This window comes from Urocitellus parryii, chromosome 13, assembly GCF_045843805.1.
Source record: "Urocitellus parryii isolate mUroPar1 chromosome 13, mUroPar1.hap1, whole genome shotgun sequence".
NCBI lineage: Eukaryota > Metazoa > Chordata > Mammalia > Rodentia > Sciuridae > Urocitellus > Urocitellus parryii.
The window spans coordinates 54,656,544-54,680,347 of NC_135543.1; the positions used below are offsets into that span (position 1 = coordinate 54,656,544).

The following is a 23,804-nucleotide window of genomic DNA, read 5'->3' on the forward strand; positions in this document are numbered from 1 at the left end:
TAATTTTTGACCTCCATTGTTCTGAGGAAAAGACCCTCCCTCTTTGTTGCTGAGATAAAATCAGGAAGTCTTCCAACCCCCAAATTCATCTTTTCTCCAACTGAAATGAGCAGGTTAGCACTGCTTGTAGACCTCATGATCCTTTTGTTCAATGACAACCATCCATGCTCTTTTCTTCAGAAAAGTTGAACAAGTAATTGTACTGGAGATGAACTGCAGGGCTACCCAATTGTGCTAATTTGGTGTGTTCTGCTAAAATCAGCAGAAAACTCACAAATTTTCCTTTCTTCTAGAAGATAAACAAATATTACTGTGTTCTGGGAGAGAAAAATTTATAGAACTACTATGGCCAGAGACACAGGATGCTAACTACAAATGATAAACATTTTCATCTGACCAGATCAAAACATTAACACTAAAATAAGACAACCAAGGGAAAACTCATTCTTTAGCTTGTTACCATGGGACCTAGCCTCAGAATTTGGGCTACACTGAGCCTTCACTGAAAAAAAAAAAAACCCAAATGGAATTAAAACATGAAATTCTTTTTCCTACACACTGACAAATTTCTCAGCTCTGATGACTAAACTTTTTCAAATAACTTTCTTGCCTAATGAGACACCTTTAGTCATTCAACTTATCAAATGCAGTGGGACACTCCTGACTTACCTCCATGACTTCAGCAGATTTAGATCTGTCCCAACCTGAGTGGGGATCATAAAGATAGACAGTCCAGCCTTTTTAATTTTTGGAGGGTACTGGGAATTGAACTCAGGTGCACTCGACCACTGAGACACATCCCCAGTCCTCTTTTGTATTTTGTTTAGAGACAGGATCTCACTGAGTTGCTTAGTGCCTCACTTTTGTTGAGGCTGGCTTTGTACTCTCAATCCTCCTTTCTCAGCTTCCCAGGCCACTGGGATTACAGGTGTGTGCCAGTGCACCTGGCAAGTCTTTTTACTTTTAAAAATGAGAAAATTGAGGTTTAGGGGTGTGAAGTGATGGAAATTTGTACGTGCAGAGTAGGGACTAGGACAAGTCTCGTGACTTCTGGTCAAGTTTTTCCACCACTCTCTATTGGAATGATAAAGCCAAACAATCAAACAGATAAGACATTCCAAACAACAAAAAGTATATTCTGTGTTTTTGCTCATGTTTTTGTTTTTACCTCTGAAGAGATTATCCAAGTCAATATCTTCTTTTCCTTTGATTTTCAAACACTTTGCCTGCTGTACATGTCTGGGCAAAGAACAGAAATAAAATCTAGATTCATTATCCTGTGAAGTAGGAATAAATCATGATAGCAGCAGCACAAATTTAAATAAAAACCACTGGGTAAACGTTAGTGACTTAGCAGGTATTATGCTGCATGGAGCCCTGCCAGATTTTTTTTTTTTTTCAGTTTAAGATTTTGAAAAATATATACTTTTGTTCAGGAAGTTTGCCTATGAAACCTGAAACTTAAAAGTCTCCTTTGCCCCCACATTCTATTATAAAAAAAAGTTTCTAAAACTCTCTGGAAAATAATCTCTTCAGATTCTGAGGAAGATGAGACAGTGGGTGACAGGGCTGTAGATGGGTAAATAATAATTGCTACTGATGATTTTGACACTATTTTAATCAGAAGATTACAGACATTGTGCTCAAACAACTATATAAAGTAATTTAGTTACATTGCTGAATGTCAGAGAATTAATTAACTTTTAAAATGTTGCACTATGCAGTAAGGGCTGATTTTGTAACTCTTTCATCATGGAACTTTATTAGAACTTGAAGCTCATACTTCATAATGAATATGGAAGTTTTTAAAATGAAACTTTTCCAGGGTTGCTAATTACCTACTAATTAATTTTAGGTAAATAGAACTTGATGCAATTAATTTTTCTGTATATATTTATAACTTTAATAAGATCACAATACTTTCCTTTGCACATATATTTTCTTATTATACTTACTCTCTAATTTTATCCTAATAAGCCTTTGAAATGCTCATGAAAGAACATTTCAGTTTCTGTTTCAGATGAAGAAATTGATTCAGTTGCCAAAAGCCTATGTAGAAACTTAAATAACTTATACGCAATGAAGGTAATTTTATCTATAAGTCATATAATCATGCATCTCATGGCATAATTATATTTATCAGTTATATCTTAATTCTTAAGACTTTTATCAAGTTGACAAAAACTGAAAAAGGATTTTGTTTGAAGTAGCATCTTTGGGCCATATAGATTCTTTAAGGCTGCTGTGGAGCCAAGTTCCTTAGGTGGCTAATCACCTGTAATACAAAGGAAGGACAGCATGCCAGGAATGGGAAGACCTAGGTTCATACCCAGGACCTGGCTCCTACATTTATGATCCCAAGTGGATATTTAAATACTCAGAGTCTTAGATTCTAATCTGCAAAAGAGAGACAGTACTTGCTTCATTAGGTTTTCTGAGCAATTACTGAAGTAGATATTAAAAATAGTATAAAAACATTTATGCATCATGGATATGCATAAAATGTGTGGAATATTTTTATTTTCAATGTGTATACTTTTTATTCTCTCATAATCCATATATATCATCAGGTTTTGTTTACATTCTTTCTGAAAAAGCATAGCACAGACATTTTGCAAAGAATATGAAAAAAAAAGAAGAACAATTTTAGTTCTGCTTACTTCTTTTTGGCAAATCTTTGGGTATTTTCCCTTCAGTCCTACAAATTTTATGACACTTTGGATTGATTTTCAATCCATCTTAAAGCATCCCTCTGCATTCGGTTAATAAAGATCTTAGTTCTAGCATATAAAATTAAAAACTGGAGCTTCCTTACATAACACTGATGAGGATTTTTAAATAATTTTAAAATAAATCAAATAAGATTATTGAGTTCTGTTAACAATGCTAGGCACTGCAATTAATCACAGGTTACACTTTGGTATAGCCTTGCTTTCAAATTATTACATTGCTAGGGAGATAACACCAAGCCAATCCTGTGGGCAAAACTCCCATGAGGCAGGTACTTTCCAGGGACTCCCAGCCTCTCTATTTAGCTTAACCTCAGTTAATTCTCACAAAACTCTAAAAGGTAGGGATAGTACTCCTGTTTTATAAATACAAACACTAAGGCTCATAAATATTAAAGAACTTTCTCCACATCAGCCACACAGTGCATTGATGGTGGAGCCAGGATACAAAGTCAAGTTTTTGAACTAAAAAACCCAGACTTGATTCTGTTCCACACATGATCTTCCAATATTGCAGGACTTGCTGCTTATTTACAGTAGATATGGAGGAATCGTCACAGGCAGAACAAAAAGAAAAAAAAAAAAGGACAGTCAGTAATGTTCTTAGAGGCCAAGGGTAGAACATAGCTATAGGCTCTCTGCAGAGAATGGGGGAAGGGGAATTAGGAAGAACTGGGGAGAAAGGAAGAAACTGGGCTAGAAGGAAAACAGGAGGGGAGAAGAGTTTTAGGAACCCAAATAAGCAAATCAATTTGTCTGGTAGAAGCCCCTGCACTGTGCAAGGAAAGGTGCATTGACAAAATAAGGGGGAGAAATGTGCTGCAGAGGACCTTGCCTGCAATGCTGGTGTTTGAACTGGATCTCATAGGCAGTGGAAAGGCCACAGGAGTGTTTGCATCTTGCAAGATCTACAACAGAAATGCTTGGAAATGACAAAGGCCAGAAAAGCGCCAAAGATGAATTTTTTTTTTTTTTTTGGTTTGAGCTAAAAAGGTATTTCTTCATGTAAATCTCCAGGTACAATTACTTGACTGCTAATTTTTCCTAAAGCCTGACCTGTACCACCTTTCATATAATCATAGCTCCAGGCACCCTAAATAATCTTCAGAATCTTTCATTAGTAGGATTTATGTTATTGCAGCAAGAATCAGACACTCCTCTCTCTCTCTCTCTCTCTCTCTCTCTCTCTCTCTCTCTCTCTCTCTCTCTGTGTGTGTGTGTGTGTGTATCTGTCTGTCTGTTTATACCAGATTCAGTCTTGAAAGTATTGTAAACAACTGCCATGAAACTTGCCATTGTTGCCCAGTAGTGTCTGCCATCCACTGATTGGCAACTATCATAGATTTGCTACTTCCAGTGAAGGCAGTATTGGTAGCTACCACTCAGTGCTCATTAAGTTCCAAGCCCATAAACTAGATGCCTACCATGAAAATAAGATCAATCTTACTTTGCATTGAAAAAGACAGAGAGATTAAGGAACTTTTCCAAAGTCACAAAGTGAGTAGAAGAACTAGAATCTGAATCTAACTCATGTTAGTCTATCTGGACCTAGAAAACTCCTGGAACATGAGTTGGCCACAGCGATAGGCCAAAAGTCAATGACCATTGCACTTTGGTAAATAGATTTGTATTAGAATGCTGCTACTGGTTCATTAGTTCACTTTGTGTCTAGGGTCACTTTCACAATAATGGCTGAGCTCAGAAGTTGTAACAGCGATTTTATGGCTGACCAAACCTAAAATATTTACTATGTGGCTCTTTACAGGAAAAGTTTACTAACCCCTGTCCTGGAAATAAAAGAAAAAGTCCTTAAGGTCAAAATGCACATACAACATGTATGTTTTATCTTTTCTAAATATTGCTCTAATAACTGTTTAGTTATAGCTTATAATCAGACTCCAAAGGCAAAAACTAAACTAAACTCTGACTGTTTAATTTTTAGGTAACTTCTCCAAGTCTAATCAACAGTCTTTGAGATTTCCATGCTGACAAGTTGCATTCAGCTGAGATGAATTCTACCATGGAAAGACTCCTCATCTATCAGGGCATTCAGATGTGTACACCATCAACTTTCATAGGAGGCAGAACAAGAAAGGGGCTGTCACAGGGAGATGAAGAAGGTGGGATCAGAGAGCAAGAGGGGGGTCTTCTGCATGTAAAGTGGGAGAGATTAGAAAAGCTCTCAGGGGCTTTTTGAAAGAGGCTTCAAAACAAGGTTCACTGCAGAAAATGCAGAGGGGCCCCCAGTGCAGAGTATGGTCCTGTGAAGTGTTAGGTGAGGAGAAGTGATGGGGCATAGGATGGGATGAGGTGGGGAGTGGAGCTGAGGACCACTGATGAGAACTGCAACAGCTCTCTGCTTCCCTGTGTGCCTGTATGTTTGGATATACAAAGGTTTTAATCTACAGTACAGCGAAATGGGCCAACGAGCTGAGTCTATTAATCGAAAGAACTAATAAAATATGCTTAGTTTTTACCTAAGAAGTAATTAAACCTTGAAAAAATATGGCAGTAGAAAACATACATAAACAATTATATATATATATATATATATATATATATATATATATATATATATATATATATTTACTTGGCATTATGTATAAGGAAAAATATTGGAAACCATTTTTCAATAGGGGAATGGGTTAAATGAAACAAGGTGGAATACTGTAGAACATCATACGTTGTTAAGAATAAGGCACCGGCTCCATGTCTATTAATATGACAATGGATCCATGATATATTGTTAAACCCCCCAAACATGTTACAGATTAACAAAAAATGGCATAATTTTTAAAAAGAGCTAAAGTATATCTACATGTCCATAGGTAGACGCAGAAACTAAAGAGGATTGCAAGTGTGTGACAATCTGTTGATACCAGCCACCTCAGTTTCTATCACCAAAGTTGTAAAGCAACAAATGAGAGATTATTAAATTTTTTAAAAATCCATTACTTGAATAATTAACATGGGCATTTTCTTAAATTTTTACAAGCTTCCAAGTTATGCTGTTTTATAGAAAAAGATCTAGATATTATTAATGTTTTTAATTGTTTTCTTTTTATTCATCCATATTTTCTAATTTTCCTATAATAAACAAGCATCATTTTAGTAATGAGAAAAAAAATGTTAAATGTCCCAACTTTACTACTAACCATGAATGGGAAATAATTATTTTGAAGCTGATTAAGTATGTAGATGAGAAAAAAAAAATGCCTGTTGGTGCCCAGATAGCAGAATTTTGTTTTTCTAGGGTATAAGAGCACTAATATTTCCTTTTGCAAGGAACCATGGAGATTTTAGGACACAATGTTCTTAGGAATTTAATTACTAAGAGCCTGTCCAAGGCAGGATTCCAGAAATCCAGAGATTCACAATAAATTATAAGAATTAGCTCTGAAAAAATAAAAGAACCTATTAAGGCACATATCAGCTAATTTAAGTTTCAGCAGAACTCTAAGTTTGTTTTGGAAATACGAAACAATACCCTAGCAGGTAGAACCCGATTAGGGCCAGGTCCTTCAGTTGCATGGGTTTCTCTCCAGGCTTCTGAGCTGGCCACTGAATGAGTGAGTGCTGATGGAGGGAGTAAATCAACGTGCCCTCTGCTAAGTCCACAGGACAAGGCCCATCCTGCCTGAGTTCTAATCCTTGTCCTGACACTTCTAAGCCTGGGTAACTTTCCTAAGAAAATATAAGAAATGGTTTTTGCCTGTTTTGTTCACTGCTATATCACAAGAGTTTGGAATAGGGCCTTTCTGATTATTTATTTAATGGATAAAAGTTGAATGAATGAATGAATGAGTATCTCTAAATTCAGAAAGGCTCAGAGTTATTCAGTTCTCCAAGTGCCAAAGCCAATTGTGTTCTGACATGGCCTTAATGTGGGGTTGGCAGTGATCTAGAACAGCAAACAGAACTGTGACCATTCAGAGAACCGAGTTGCCACCAACACTGTTCATGAAGGAACTTGACTCTTTGCCTTTGGTCTCATTTCCACGTTGAAGAAGTTGGATTAAACTCTTGAGTCTTTGCATGTGAGACTCTTACATTGGCACACCTGTCCAGAGGCTCCTTGGAGTCCCACTGGAGGTAGGGATGGGAGAGCCCTTCTCTGAATGGCCACAGGCTTCCCTTTAGAAGGTTTCCTTTTAGCCAGAATGCCCTAAAAGCCTAGAAGGATTTTGGGGTGTCTTGGTGTTTTGATCACTATGCTTTTGATCAAGGGGTTTAATCAGCTTATGAATCAGGTATTAACTAAATAAATAAAAGTCTAAATTCCTATGTTTGATGTCTTATACACAGCTAGAACTGGTCAAATTTCCATACTTTGAAATCAACAACTTTGGCAGGGGTGAAATTCAACAATTTGGGGGTCTAGAGGATGCAGTTCAGTGTTAGACTGCTTATCTAGCATGTATGAGGCGCTGTTTGAACTCTCAGCACAGCTAAATAAATAATTAATTAAAAATTTTATGGGGCTGGAGATGTGGCTCAGCGGTGGCACGCTCGCCTGGCATGCATGCGGCCCGGTTTGATCCTCAGCACCACATACCAACAAAGATGTTGTGTCCGCCGAGAACTAAAAAATAAATATTGAAAAAAATTCTCTCTCTCTCTCTCTCTCTCTCTCTCTCTCTCTCTCTCTCTCTCTCTCTCTCTCTCCTCTCTCACTCTCTCTTAAAAAAAAGTTTTATAAAAACAATAAAAAAGACTTGGAATTATTATTATGATTGTTACTACTATAACATCTTTCTCTCTCTCTCTCTCCACACACACACACACACACGCACACACACACACCTGTATTCAGAATCATATAAGCTTTTCATTCATGTCCATTTTATAGGTGAAGCAAGTGAGACTCTCAGAGGAAAATAAATGTGTATAGCTAAATCAAATAACTTAAGACATATAATTGGAATCTATGATGTGTAAAAACAAAAATAAAGAACATTGGTTCCTCCCTTTGGCAGCCTACAGTTCTTTTGAGAAAGAAGGTACACACACAAAGCAAGTATTGAAATGGTACACGCAGACACACACAGAAATAAGCCACCAGTATGCAGCACAGATAGGAGGGACAGAGGAGAGCTGAGGGCAGGGGTGGGGCTCCCTTGATTCTACATCCCAGGGCCAATCACTGTCCTGACACATCATGAGTGATTGTTCAAAATCTAGTTAATTCATGGAGTGACTAATAAGTGTCAGGCTTTATATTATGTGTTAGAAACACATTGACATGTAAAATAGAATCTCTATCCTCAAGAAACTTAGATAGGTGGGAATGGCTTAGAAATTGTCCAGAGATGAACCTTGTGGAAGGGAGAAGCTGCAGGCAGGGTAAACAAAGTACTCAGGATGGAGCAAAGGTTTAAATGCCAGAAAGAAGCAACACTGTGGATGTGGAGGGATGGGGACACTGAGCAGGTTACATGCCCCAAGCATAGAATATATGTGAGAAGAAGTGAGAGAAAAGCCCGATGAATTAAAGAAAGCCCATTTACTTACTTGGGAGGTTAATATGTGGAAGAACCACCTAACTCTGTTATAACTCTGAGAATGGCTCTCATAGAAGGTATTTATGCTGCTGATAATTTGAATAATGGAACTAAACTAGTTAGCTCACAGCAGTACAATTTATTATCAGAATCATTAAAGGATGATTCCACTACGTGCCATTCCCTTTGATTACCATAATTTCCTCCAGCCATTTCTATTACCAATATAGGCCTTCATGAACTGCATAAAATTTACAATACATCAGACACTGGGGAAAACAAGTGAGCTTTACTAGGCATTTTCTTAGGTTTTCCTAATAGCACTGACTGAGAATGACAGATATTTTAGCCAACAGTGGTGCTATGAATTCAAATGCTATAGTGAACACTGCTTTGAGGAGGCATAAGAGGTTATTAAAGAACACTTAGGTGGGTGGGAAAAAGCCTGGAGAAAATGTCCTTCTCAAGCCTGAGGGAAAGAGCTAATGGATAATATAGGGGCAGCTACATTCGGGGTAATTTTCTTTATGATGAAAATGTTTTAATGACTATAATTTCATTCTCGTTGCAGATAGAAGTCTTTTATATTATGATGAAATGTGTTCAAGATAGAACATTTGGTGTTATATATGGAATAAATAAGAATAAACACTTTGGGGAAAACATGGTAACATTCTTCCCCTTGGGTAGTTCTATTTTCACAAAATGAGGAATACATGTTATAAGATGACCCTGAGAATTCTATACAGAACTAAAAATTTGTCTAAGTAGAAACCCAGCCAGATCTTTTCAAAGCCTTTAAACCATCTTTATGTTATGCTGGTGTAGTTAAAATAGGGTTTGGAGACCAGTAAATCTGCATTCAAATTCCAACCTTTCTACTGGCTATCCAGGTGACTGTAGATACTTCGCCTAACCTCTCTGAACCTTCAGGTGCTTTTACTGTAAGATCATAATGAGATACCTTACCACACACAGGTTGTCATAAGGGTGAAATAAAATGAACAAGAGGATCTATATAAATTGTTTAGCTCAACAGAAGTGTGAGATATTATTAGTAAGCATTTATTATTGTATGGAAATTGTATTGCATTGTTTCTTGTATGGAAATATGCTGGATTTAATCAGAAAACCAATGTTTGGGTTCCAGATCAGCAACACAAGAGTCCCTGTTTCCTTACCTACAAATGGCACTGGTATGGGAACAAAAACACCTGTTTTGGTCTAAGCTGTTACACTATATAACATGTATTTTTGCCTATGGGGTTCAGACTCAAAAGAAGAAACTCAAGTGGTGTGCTGTTTGCCTCCATTTAATGCACATAAATATACTACTATTAATTCTAGAAACCCAAAGAAAAATAAGTATTTTTGTATAAGCATAAAATATATATTCAATAATTGTGACCCATTGTGAATCTGACTCCTGAAAATTATCATACTATGAATATCTGACTAGTTTGAAGGTAAATCTTTGCAAACATCTAGTAGTATATAATATACTCAAATTTAAAGCATTATCCTCTACTAAAAATATGAATGCATTTGGACTCTTTCCACTAGTAAACCATGCAGTGGAGCCATAAGCATGTTAACAATAGGCTCCTACAAATATTAAAATGAGAGCAGCCAGACCTTTTGAAAATAATCACAAAACTGAGACACAGTAAGGAAAAAACAAAATTCTCTAAATGGTCAGGTGATGCCTAATTGATTGTGAAAAAATGTTTAAAAATAATGTTTTTTTCTTTTTCTTTTTTTTTTTTTTTTTTGGTGTGTATGTGTGTGTGTGTGGTGCTGGGGATGAACAGGGATGCCAGGGCCTTGCATGCGAGGCAAGCTCTCTACCAACTGAGGTATATCCCCAGCCCAGAATGTTACACTTTGCACTTGAATTATAAAAATTCTGGAGATTCTAAGGTGACAAATAGTATTTATACAAGAGATTACTGAAGGTTGTCCAGAGCTTGGGGAAGGATGAATCTGTAGTACTAATTGTCACCAAGGTAAACCCCTCCCTCATCCCATGAAAGAAACCAGGTAAAAATGACCTTTCTTCAACATGCAGGAGAGAAGAGATGAAACTTAAATGTTCTCCTTCCTCTCTAGGTTTGATATCTTGTGATTTCAAGAGCAAAAATTTGGGATAGAGGAATGGTAGTTTCAGAAAAGTCCTAGGAGAAAAACTGAGGAAGACTGAAACAGATCTTATCTGCACATGGTCAGCCTATTTAACATCCCCTGGTGATTTCCTTGTTCTCCTTCTTCCTCAGCCTGGAATTCAAGGGTATGAACAATGTCATGGAGATGGGGTAGAAAGAGGGCTTAGACCAAGATTGCTATTGCTAATACTATGCATTTAAACATTATTAAGACAATTGGTTAGAAAAAAAGTGGACAACTACTGTAGAACAGGGATTGCACTGGTCTTGTGATTTGAAAGCCTAAGGATTCAGGTTGTACGCTGTGCCTGCTATTCAGCTTCAGCTACTCACACAGTTGTATATGTGCATGAGAGAGGATAGGGCACAATGGGAAGGGATGTAAGTTTTCTGCTCAGTTGTTAGCTAACATTTTCCACTGTTTCTTTTTACCTATCGTAATTATACCTTATATATTTCAGTGCATAACCTCTTCAAAAATGGCAAAGTACATATTATATCCTGAAAAGGGGCAATTCCTAAGACAAATAAGATGGGGAGAAAAGATTTTGCTGGAAAGAACAACTTAGCTAACCTCTGAGACAACATGACAGTGTTTTATTTTTTTTTTAACAGCAGTTCAAAGATCTGCTTAGTCTCTGTGACTTTTGACATTGAGGATGAATATAGAAATATTTACAAGAGAGACTGACTGGGTTTTTATGTGGAAAAAATACAACAGAATACAGCAAAAAGGATGAAGGCAAGTAGAAATACTGGTCTCTATGACTTGGAATAAATAAACTCAGTTCTTTAGGAAGAAAGAAGGGAAGGAGGGAGGAAGGAAGAAAAGAAGGAGGGAGGGAGGAAGGAAGGAAAGAAGGGAGGGTGGGAGGGAGGGAAGAGAAAATTTCTTCCCCAATTGGGAAATGGAAAGGACGAATAAGCTCTCAACTTCTTAAGTTGTAAACAGTGTGGGTGTGAACAGGCAGTAAAGAACAACTAGACCCTGTGAAGTTTCAACAAGAGGAGTGGGTGTGTACCAAATAATAAAAATGCAAGTTACAGATATAAAAATAGAGAGGAATGTGTATCCATAGGAAATAGACCATGCAACAAAAAGGAGGCTAAGCTGCAATCGTGTGGAGAGCCATCAAAACCAAACAAGCTATATAATAAAAACGAAATGTCACCTGAGTGTTCTAAAACATTTGTGTGGAAAAAAAAATATCCACAGTCAAGGATGTATAAAAAGTATATCCTACCAACCAAATTCTCTCAACCAAGAGGTAATCAGGTGGATCCTTGAGAATGGAGGGGCTCCTGCCCTGCTGGGATTGGGGTGCAAAAGGGCAGAAAGCTTTTCCAAAGGAAACTCTATACCTATGTGTTGAATAGAAAAACTGGCTCTAGGCTTAGGAGAAGGAAGCCTTCAAAGCTCACAGGTGGGGTCTTGATTCTGGAGACTTTGAACATGACTGCCTTTTGCCTATGGAAAACATCCACTTCTCACTTCTCTGTCTGGCTTTTCTTGGCTGAATCCTTGTCTGGTCTCCAGCTATTTGGTTAATGTTTGATTTACTATGTTTCCTAGCACAGAGTATGGAGTGCTTTGGTACAAGATGTTATTTAGACTGTTTGCTCATAAAATAGTTTAAAAATATATCAAATGAGATTGTATTTGCAATACTTTGGCAATTAATTATATGTAAATAAAAATTGAAAACTGATACTTAAAAGCATAAGTTTATATTAAGAGTCAAAAGGATGATGTGTTTCACAGGAAGAAGTCATATCAGGTACATCTGGATTAGAGATGACAAAGACGAGTGACAGGTATGAGAGGCAATCCTGATATGACTCAGCAGATACAAACAGCTCTGTGCCAAAAGAAAGAACAAGAATAAAGATGTTTTCAAGACAAAGATGAATCTTTTAGAATTATATAGATGATACAATGCTTTCTATTGTTTATATACAATTTGTATTACACAGAAAAAGGTAAATGAAAATATTTGAGGTTGAAGCAATAGAAAATATTGTGTTAAATGAACACCAAGGATTCGGTCAATTCTATGATCCAGTGAATGTATCAATACCCCCCAAATAAGAATAATTATTTCGAAGAAATATAAGGAACCGTTACAAGTAGCAAATTTGTTCTTTTACTGTTTGATCAGGTTTACTTTCTGGTACACATTTACAAAAAGTTTCTTACCTGGGCTGACTGTTTACTGTTTCATGTTTTCCATTGAAGTTCAAACTGTAGAGATTTTTCAATTTTGAATGTGAAGAGTCTGCTTCCAAATGTGCCTGTGTTTGTTCTCTCAGACGATCATGAAGCGTTGCCTCCTTTTTCAAGTTCATGTCCGAATAAGGGCAGCCAAAAGCACTGGTTTGTATAAAAATGAAAGCACAGTTGTCAGTTTATAGTGATAAATCAGCCATCCATTGTCATTGGAACAGACTCACATTTAATATTTAAAAACTGAATAGAGACATTCTTTTCTCATTGAGCACACTCAAAAGCAGTTTCTTTCATGCTGCTTTTTGAGAAAATCTCACATTCTAAAGTACAAACACTGGTCAGTAAATATTAAAGGTAGATTTATCAGCACATATGGCATTTACAATTTTGGAAATGGAAAAATCTAAGAATAGCATACAGATGTGCTTTGAATGGAGCTGTGGAAATGTCATATGACACATGGCTCAGTTTGTATTCTCTAGTATTTATGCCCTGGCTTGACTACCTGCATCACCAAATGCTCTGCATAGCTAAAAACATTTACCAGTGTCAGACTTTCATTTCTTTATATTCATGTATCCAGAAACACTGTCTCTGTGTTTCTGCTTAGCCCTCCTATAACTTACTGCAGGGTTTTTGTATTAGAATGTGCAGGAACACCTCATAGGTGAACTAGGAGAGTCCCATCAGATTGCTGAAATTTTTTGTCCCTTTAAATGTCAAGACTGAATCCTGGACGCTGTTGGAACCTAACAGCGGGTCACAGGCAAAATGCTCTGCAGGACAAATGATCTGGTCTCTTCCACAGGCTGATAAGCTGTCTCCTTTATAACTACATTCCCCTGTTCCTGTCTCCAGGAAGGTGGCAAATCTTTGGGGCTGCTAGGAAAGAGCAGCCACTGCCAGGGAAAGTACAGACATGACAAGTCACCTGGGTACTCCTCTGGGGAAGGCAGTCCCTGCTCTTGCTTCAGAGTTGCTACTTAATGAAGTGGGAAAAGCAGATCCAACTCAGAAAAACTGCCACGACCATGAGAAATCACAAGACAGACAGACACACATCCAATATGTGTAGCTGCTATCACCACCACAGCATCATCACCCACTGCATTGAGAGGCACATGTGGCCAAACACAGCAACATCCAGGGAGCTGATGTTTTGGGAACTGACTTCCTATTCACTGTAAATTTGCTGATACACAGTACACAATAAATTCTTTATGAATACATGAACGTTTTCTTTTGTTATTTTAAGGTCATAATAAAATATTATGGACAAAGCAAATGTTCGTCTATTTTAAGGTAGACTGAGTTTTCCAAGGAGCAATCTAACTTCAGAAGGACTTCACTGCCACTTATAACTGGAATGGATCTCTGGAATTGGGATGGATGGTTATAATGACATCAGCCTGACCCAACATGACACGGTGGCTGTACTAGAATTATGACTGAGTAGCAAACTTTGCTACAGACATGAGGGCCCCTTTTCATGCATGTTCTATAAATGATAATAATTGGTATTGATCTACTGACTTATCTGTTTGGTTATCAATTAAAAATCTGCTAACTGAGCACTTACTGTATGCTAGGCACTTTATAGTGATATATATCAATAAATACAATTTATAATAAAAATAAAAAGCTACTTTTATTGAGTGTATAGTATAGTATCATCACAATATAAGATTTTATATCTATCATTTCTAATTACATATAGCTAATTACTTGAGGATAGTATTAACACATTCATTTTGTGGTAAGAAAAAAGGTTTACACAGTGTAACCAACTTTCCCAAAGCCTTTTAGGACTTTCTTGGGAAGCCCTGAAATAGATAAGCTTAATTATTGTCACCAGTGCAGTGGGCAGAGGTGGGAAAAAGATTTTAACACCATCAACAAAAGGTACATGAAGGAAACCATGGCATAATTCTTGTATAAAAAGAACCAGAGGCCTATATTCAAAGGCTAACATAGCACTGGGTGTGCCATGGTTTAATGGCTGAGGACAAACATCAGCATATGCAAGAGTCCTGAGATAAAGTGCTGCTTCTGGTACAACAGAGTAGGGTCAGCTATTTAAGCTGCACCATATGAGATTTTAGAAAGAATTTTCTGCAGAGAAAAATTGAAAAATCATTATACTAAAGAGATTGAGAAATGTTTCTTCTTTTTTTTCCCCCAGTACAACTGTGTTTTCATTAAGATACTGTTACTTTCCAGATATGGTGGTACATGCCTGTAATTCCAGTGGCTCAGGAGACTGAGGCAGGAGGATCATGAGTTCAAAGCCAGCCTGAGCAAAAGCGGGGCAGTAAGCAACTCAATGAGACCCTGTCTCTAAATAAAATACAAAGTAGGGCTGGAAATGTGGCTAAATGGTCAAATGCCCCCTGGCACACCCCACCAAAAGGATATTATTACTCAGAAGGTTTGTTGTCCATCTAATGCATACTCCCAATTTGAGATTTTTAAATGATCATATGGTGGTGCATTTTCTTTTTCTTAACTTCACATCATCACCCCAACTCATGCTGCACAGCATTTAATAAATAATCCTCAAGGTTTATTTATACATCCAGCACTTGGATATTCTCTAGCTCAGTAGCTGCTTGTGTTGAAATTTTGTTCTCCTAGATCTTCATTCATAACCAGGCCCTCTAGCCATTTAATCATTAGCCTATATCCTAACTGCATTCTAGCCCCTCTTTATCTCTTCGGCAATTATGGATGCAAAACCACACAGACGTCCTGAAACATCACTAGAATGGAATAGTTCCTGACTCTATGAGGCAAGGCACATAAGGACATGGCTCCAGATTATACAGAGCAGAAGTGAGTGTGAAGTTCAAAAGAATATATTAAATGACAAAAATCACTGTGCAGAAGAGGTTGGCCACAAATTTTGGGGAAGATGAAAGAAAGTACAAAAGAAGAGGGTAGGGGGGGCTTTAAGATACAATTTCTGCAGCATTCTGAGCTTGGAACATGGCTCTGAGACTCTGCTGTGAGCCAGTTTCTATATTGCCACCCTGTGCTTATTTGTGTTCTTTGTAGACAGACAATTATGTCCAAGAGATGGCATCCTAATGTTGGCCTGCCTTCTTGTAAACTCACACCTTTACTCATGCATAGGTATATGCATGTATATGTTTCAGAACATGCATGATTCTGTATGAATCCACTCACATAGGGAAAGAAAGGACTGACATGGAGGTTTAAAATACAATAAAACATTTTAAACTTACTTTTGAAGCTCTGGATTTAGCCAAATGTTGGGGAAATATGGTTCTGGAAGACATACTCTCTTTACAAAATTTCTGACATAAGTTGGAATTTATGACTTAAAGCCCTGTTGGTTAAGGTAAATGTCAGTTTCTGATTGACAGGGAAGTACTACATTCAGACTTCAGATCATTATGGATGGAGATAAGGAAGCTTAAATGCTGCAGGCTAGAGGGGAGTGCTGCACAGCAGAGTCTCTGCTGGATGCTTGGCTCTTTTCATTGAACAGCCTATCTTCATCCCTTCTTTTTTTAATTTTATTTTTTAGTTGTAGTTGGACACAATACCTTTATTTTGACCTATATGAAACTGCAGTTGAATATCAGGAGTTTCATGTGGATCAACCAAACACTACCACAAATGTCAGCCCTAACCTCATCAATAGTCAAGCAGATGAATAGAGGTACATGTGAAATAATGATAATAATAAAAAGATGCTAGACAGTTGCAGATAAGCTTTCAAAAGAGATTTTTTTTGATAGATCCTATGAGTCTTCTTATCTCCTGTTAGAAGGAAACAATTTAAAACACTAGTAATAATTTACAATGTTAATATCACAAAAATGATTGTTAATAACTATAATAAAACAGTGATAGTGTTTCTAGAATGTTTAAGTATAATTTCCAATAGCAGATGATAAATGGAAAAGTGAGCTTTTCCCAAATGTTCTGAGTTTCAATGAGGTCAGGATGTGGAAGACAGCCACATCCAGCAGCAGAGGCTGAGCCCAAGTACTGGTGCCAGGTCCAGGACCGCTCAGCCTGTGAATCCACCTTCCTTCCTTCCTTCACAGCAGGGCTATCTGAACCTGGGGTTAATGGGGCTTGCCATATTCCCAGAACCCATCCTGATCTGAGGCCAGAACTAAGCCCAGCTCTCTGTCCTCAAGGGCACAGGTGCCAGCAGTAGCAACAGCAGGATCAGCAGCAGCAACAGCAGCAGCAACAGCAGCAGTTCTGACACCCTGAACACTGTTCAGGGCCTTGCTCAGAGTCCCTACCAATCTTGTGCACTCTGGGTCTTGGTCCTTGCTCCTAAATGCCTTCTTTGCTATTAGGACTAGAATTCAGGTGCCACACTGGTATAGAATCCTATGGTTCTATTTTTTTCTTGTCACCCCCTTCCCATTACATAAGCTCCTTCCTTCCAATCCCAACCTAGGAAGCACAACTCCATCTCACATATACTGCCTGGCCAATCTCCTATGTGTTCCTCACTAAGAATTACTCCCTCTGATGAGCTTCTCCCACTAATTGGAATCCCAATCTTTGTCTTGGATTTTTTCCGTTTGGGCCCAATTCTCACATCCTAGATGCTGATAACAGACCGCAAAACCCCCTTAACACCAGGTTATGCTCATCCAACGACATTTTCATTTTATATCAAAAATGTTTCAGTTTTTCCTACCTAAGCAGCAAATTTGATTCCTGTTTCTCAGACTAGCCTGCTCTATTGAAAATAATGGGCCATGCTCTGTAAAATCCTAGAGACAAGGAGTTCGGACTATGAAGTTACAACTACATTGCCACAACTTACCTAATGGTAGCCTCCCAAAGCAAGTGCAGCTATAGCCTCAGGGTGGCTGAAATGGGATGGTGCACCAGAATCCTAGGCCAGTCCCTTCCTGCCTTGAGAAACCTCTAGGCCTAAGTCCCCTCTCATTCTCAAATGCTGATTCTCACTTTCTTTCTATGACGTAGCATTAAAAAGGTGGGGAGCATTACAAATGTAAGCAAAATGGCAAAGACAGATCAGCCTCTTGAGTGCTGTATTTCAGAACATAAATAAAAAACCCAGAAGTCAGCAGTATCTCAGGAAGTGTCAAGTTGTTGACAACATGTCTTCTGATCCTGAAAAGGGAAACAGCCTGAAATAGGCCCGAAATAGGCAAGCAGCTCCCGTGAGGAGCTCAGGTGCAGGAACACGACCTCGTACAGCCTGAGAATTAGAGATGCAGTTAGTTAGACTTCAAAGAATTCTGATCTAAATGCAACTAACCATGTCCATGAGGACTAGTGTGTTTTATATTTTAGTCTTACTTATTTTATCAGATAATTATATATATTTGTTCTTCTAGGAGGTATACAAGACAACACTTGGGAGAGTCATGTCCTAGCTGGGAGGTTAGATTCTAAAAGTCACTATGAGGGGGTGAATAGGAGGCATATTGATTTGGAGGGTTTGGTGGAAGAGAAGGTCTGAGGGAGTTTGTCTCCCAGAGCCAAAGGGGAGTAAGGAGGCACTGAATAGAAGCCTCAGCTAGATCAAAATTGAGGGCCCTGAGACAAAGGAGCTAAGTGATGGAAATGGGAAGAAAACAGAGAAACATGCTGTCTGAATTCATTGTCACCTCCCTGGGCTCTGATGGTAACAACAGTGTCATGCTACAGTATCAGGTGCCTACTGAGGATACTGGCCAAGTGTACCTTATCACTTGCTACTTAGGAAAAGCAACACATTGTCCCCAGGATACTCCCCAGTAAGACTTGATTCTGCTTGTATTCACTTCATGAAAATAACCCACCTCTTTGAAGAATCTTACTGTCTTTAATATGGGTAGTCTAACTTTACCCAGTGTAAGGATTTTAATGGACAGCTTTTATTCTTAAGAAAATATTGACTTCTTGACCAAATGACACAAGACATGATAAATACTAAAATGTAGATGATTGAAGTTGTATTAGAGGTAGAATGTTTCTCATAAAAACTTTTTAAAGCTAACATATGACTTAAATTGTTGCTAATTTTACTTCTTTGAGGATTAAGAGCAAGTACAAATGATACATGTTAGAATGTGGACCCAAGGGAGGAACATCATAGGTTTTTAGTTCCTACTGAAAATGTAACACAATTTCTTACATTGTTCTTAAACAAAGATAGACAAACTGGCATATATAAGAAAATTCTCAGGTCTCAGAGTCAATTTTTTTTTTTTTTTGAGACTGAGTCTGTCTCAATAAGTTGCTTAGGACCTCACTGAGTTGCTGAGGCTAGTCTCTAATTTGCGATCCTCCTGCCTCAGCATCTGGAGTCACTGGAAGTACTGCTGTGTGCCACTGTGCCAGGCACAGGATCAATTCTCTCCAAATTCCTATAGCTTTAAAAAAAAGAGTTCCAATATATTTTTTTTCTGAGATCAAATAACTTTCATTTATAAAATAGCTGATGTCTTTACTCATTGCTTTAGGTTTTATAAAACAGCACAGAGAGTAAGAAAAAAAGTATAAATATTTTTTAAATGTATCATCAGTAGAGTTAAAAGAAATCTACATATGTATGGAACTCAAAGGGTTTGAAAAGTTGGAAGAAAAACACTGGTTGTTAAAATATCCTCAGTTATATCAGCCTGTTACAACATCCTAGATGCTACAAACTCCACAAAAAATAGCTAATTAGGAAGCTGGAAGAGAATCAGTACTTAAATTAAGCACAATTATTAACTTAGTATAGTGTAAAAAGCATGGACTCAGAATTAGAGAAAACTTAATTGAAGTACTAGCTCTAAACCACGGGCAAGTTAGTCAGCATTTTTGCTTTTCATTTCCTCATCTACAGAATGTTGATAACAACATCTTCCTTACATATTGAGGAAGATGTTGTTATCAACATATTTATCTCAAGGAATCCTTAAGAAAGCTTCTTAACATTAGAACCCTATTTGGGGACTTACACTTTTAGAAAGATGAATAGACATGCTTTTCTCTATTCCCTCCACATATTGCATGGACATATGCCAGCTATCAATACTTGGCCCTCTAAATAAAGTGTTGTGTTTACATTGACACCATGAGCAGAATACAATTTCCATGTAACACACGAGTGTTACAAAGATGTCTGTTCCATCTTTCTAAATGTGTAAGTCCCCAAATAGGGTTCTAATGTTAAGAAGCTTTCTTGAGGACTCCTCCTGGACCATGACCCTCTCTGTACCTCTTTTTAAAGGAAGAACTAATCAACCAGAGCATCCAGTGAACCCTAAAGTAGCGAAAGAGGCTTTCAAGACAGGCCAAACTTAAGTTTCAATCTCACTGCTACTCTAGTACACACCGCCTATAGCTCACAGTTTCCTCGTGTGTTACATGGAAATTGTATTCTGCTCATGGTGTCAATGTAAGCACAACACTGGATGTAGAGGGCCAAGTATTGGTAGCTGGCATATATGCATTCAATAAATGCAATTTCTTTCCAATTCTAACTTATCCTTTTATAATTCATACTACTATTAACTATATGAATTCAATTTTCATGATGCAGATACATTTCAGAAAGAAAGAGTCATTCTCTTTCTTCCCTCCTTTCTCTTGGTATAATGCATACTCTATACTCAAGTTGAAATTGTTTCACATGGCATTAAAAGGCCACCTTCATCTGACTTAAGTCACATTCCAATTCATCTCCATTTCATCCCCTACACACACACCTACCAAGTACCAGTCACATCAGAATAACTACTATTTTCCAGCTTTTATACTTTCCAAGTTTTATGAATATTGTCTCTTTACACTGCTGCTTGCATAGATCTGTCTCCTCTAATAAGTCTCTTAAAATCAGATACCATAAGTTATAGTGTCAGTATAATTTAGTAAAACTAGGCTACCTCATGTTTTAGCACCTGAATACTACATCAATTTCTAAAGAAATATAAGTCTTATATATATGGTATGACCAATTTATCTATTTATTGATGTCATTAAATTAACAGAAAGCCGAATTTGAAGCCTAACAGTTAAAAAAAAAAAAAAGACTTCCAATGTCTCAAATATGAAATGGCACAGAACTTGCTCTCTCTCAATCTCTCATCTTTCTCACTTCATCAATGTCTCCAAACTCAATTCATATTGAGTTTTTCATCTATTTAGCCATTTAGCCATCAGATTACTCCTTCTTCCTGGGAGCTATCTCTGTCCTTACAGAAAAATTAGTTGAGCCTTTCTCACTTTCTGGGATCTCCATGCCATTATCCAATGAAACAACAAAGGTCCAACTGCAGAACTGGAGAACCAGCTTCATCTTTCTGGAAAGATGCAGCCCTATCAATATTTTGGCTCACCGAGCTCCTTGTGCTGCACTGGAAAGATGTGTAAAGTTGAGTGTATGTGCCAAGAGTATGAATTTGAAGCTGATGTTCATAGAAATAGATGAACATTAAATGCAATCTCCATTTATTACTGTTTCATGGGAGTTTTGAGCATAGTCATTTCCTTAATGTCTGCTCTAGTACCAGAAAGTTAAATCCAAGATGTGATACTTTAGGAGAGGCCCTTTAACTGGGCTTGTACAACAATGTTTTCTGAATCCAGTTGTAGGTAATAAAACCTGTAAACTAAATAGCAAAGTAAATACCTCTAGAGAGAAAGTGAAAGTTGTGTGTGTGTGTTTGTGTGTAGCACCTTTCCTCTAAAGTATTTCATGTATGGTTGATGACTAAAAGATTCCAACACATAAACTAGTCTCAAGGAATATGAGACTATATTAACCAGCAACACTAAGGGCCTTGGAAAATTTATAAAGAAATTAGCTTAATGTACTAAGTAGGTAATTTGTATGATTTATGCATGGAGAAGATCTGACAAATGGAATTGCAGTTTAAAAATTTCTACCAGAACACTATCCACACAGTTAACATTAAGCAGGAAATTAAACAAATGAAGTGATTAACATGCTACATTATTAACTCAATCAAAACCACTGAAATGATAGGTTTGTGTTTCTATTACTACAATTCACATTTTTGTTTCTATATATAAGTTTTCAATATTTTAGTTATATTATTTTGGTTAAGTGGTATGAACATATCAAGCTAATATTTTATAGCTTAATCCGTCAAATACATTTTAATTGGAACATTCTAGTTTGACACATATTTAATTTCTGCAAAGGTCTTCTTAAGCTATGTTTTCCCCCTTCTAAAAAAAATAAACAGGCGTTTTTTAAAACAAAATGTCACTTATAAAATAAGCCATTTTTTTTCCAGGTCAGTGGTCCAAAGGACACTTGGAAAATTATTCAACTCAAAAATGCTTCAAGCACAATTTTTAAAAGTATCTACAAAATAAGGGTATATATTTTGGCAATTAATCATAATGAACTAATTCCATCTTCATGTTTCAAAAGGCTCTAACTTCAATATATTAAATTTAAATAAAATTATTATATATTCTTTGGAAATGCATGAGGATATATACATATATTGTTATAAATAGATATAAACAAGCACAAGCATCTCACCTGTATGTTAAATCTAATATTGACCCAATGTCTATCAACAGGGCATTCAAATTTTGTTATTGATGTTCTTTCTCAAGGTAATAAATTCTGTTATCTGGACAAATCCACAAAAAAAGATTAGGAGTTCAGGCTATGTGATGGAAAAAGAAAATGAAAACTAGGTCATCCTTTAACTGCCTGAGCTAAGTGTTCCCAAACACTCCTAGATCCAAGAGGATTTGCAGAGTCCTGCTGCCACCCTCCAGAGCAGTGTGTTATGGAGTCCTGTGGAATGCTGCAAAAGCATATGTTGTGGGTCTCCATTTAAGAGATGATTCACCTGTTAGGATGGCTGTTATCAAAAAATAAAAGATAAAAAGTGTTGGAGATGGAAAACTTGGAACTCCACTGGTGGTAATGTAAAATGGTGCACCTGCTTTGAAAAACAGTATAGAGATTCCTAAACAAAATGTAAAACTGTATATAATCCAGAAATCCACTTTGGGTATTTATCCAAATGAACCAAAATCATGACCTCAAGGTCCCATGTTCACTACAGCATTATTCACAATAGCCAAGAGGTAGAAATGACCTAAACATCCATTGATGTACAAATGGACAAAGAAAATGTAGTCCATGGCATAGGATTCAGCATTTTGAAAGAAGGAAATCCTGCCTTGTATAACAACACACATGGACTTTGAGGACATTACGCTAAATGAAATAAGCCAGTTACTGAAGAATAAATACTGTAGCTACCACTCCACTTCTATGAGGTATCTAAAGTAGTCAAACACACAGAATTGGGAGCAGAATGGAGGTTTTGGGGAGCTGAGGACCAGCAGAAGGAGAGAATTGCTGTTCAGTGGGATAAAGTTATGCTAGATAATTAAGTTCTAGAAATCTGTATACAACATTGTGCCTATATTATTAAGTATTGTGCACTTAAAATTTCACTAAGAGGGTGGATCTCATGTTATATTTTCTTAGCAAAATTTATAAAAAGTTGCCTTTTCATCATTCCACTATCTAAAATGAAAGTTCACACAATGTTTAAAATATGTATATATAGATTCTATATTAAAGATGTTGATTTCCAATTATATGTTCTGTATTTTAGAGTGCATAAAGCCATGTTGTCCTTATTAGCAATATGAACTGACATTAGGAATTCTTCATGAAATCTTGAAGGGAGCTGTTTAGAAATAGCTACTTGAAAGAAAACTAAATAACCCTGAGATATTACAGATTGGAGGCATCAATATAATTGGTGATAAGGGTAAATATCTACTTTTTCCAAGAGAATATGATCAATACTACTTTTTCTATCATAAAGTATTCTAAAACAGTATTCAAATATATTTTAAATATTTGTTATGGACAACATATATTTTATAGAGGACTATCAGTCTAAAGTACATACATGAATGCTTTATTTGTATTCAATTTAGGTAGTAAAATTATCTTATAAATTAAAGAATGATACCATTCAAAATGAACTAAATTAGTCTGATATTAGGAATAATGACAGGGGGGTTGTACTTTCATAGTTTTTATTATGCCCTATACTCTGAATTAGGCTCTCATTCTAAATCAATTCATCCAACCCCCACAATATCCTATGAAGTAGATACTATTATTATCTGTATTTGACAGTTTAAGAAACCAAGGCATGGAGAGCTTAACTCATTCAAA

The 23,804-nt window shown here is 36.9% G+C and overlaps 1 protein-coding gene across 1 annotated transcript in view; it reads right to left on the bottom strand.

Moving 5' to 3' along the window:
• Positions 1-23,804, bottom strand: part of L3mbtl4 (L3MBTL histone methyl-lysine binding protein 4) — a 335,303-nt gene that overhangs the window by 117,381 nt on the left and 194,118 nt on the right. Inside the window, exon 13 of the mRNA XM_077792340.1 lies at positions 12,590-12,763. Within this exon, the coding sequence (XP_077648466.1) occupies positions 12,590-12,763 (174 nt within the window). The remainder of the gene's footprint in view (positions 1-12,589; positions 12,764-23,804) is intronic.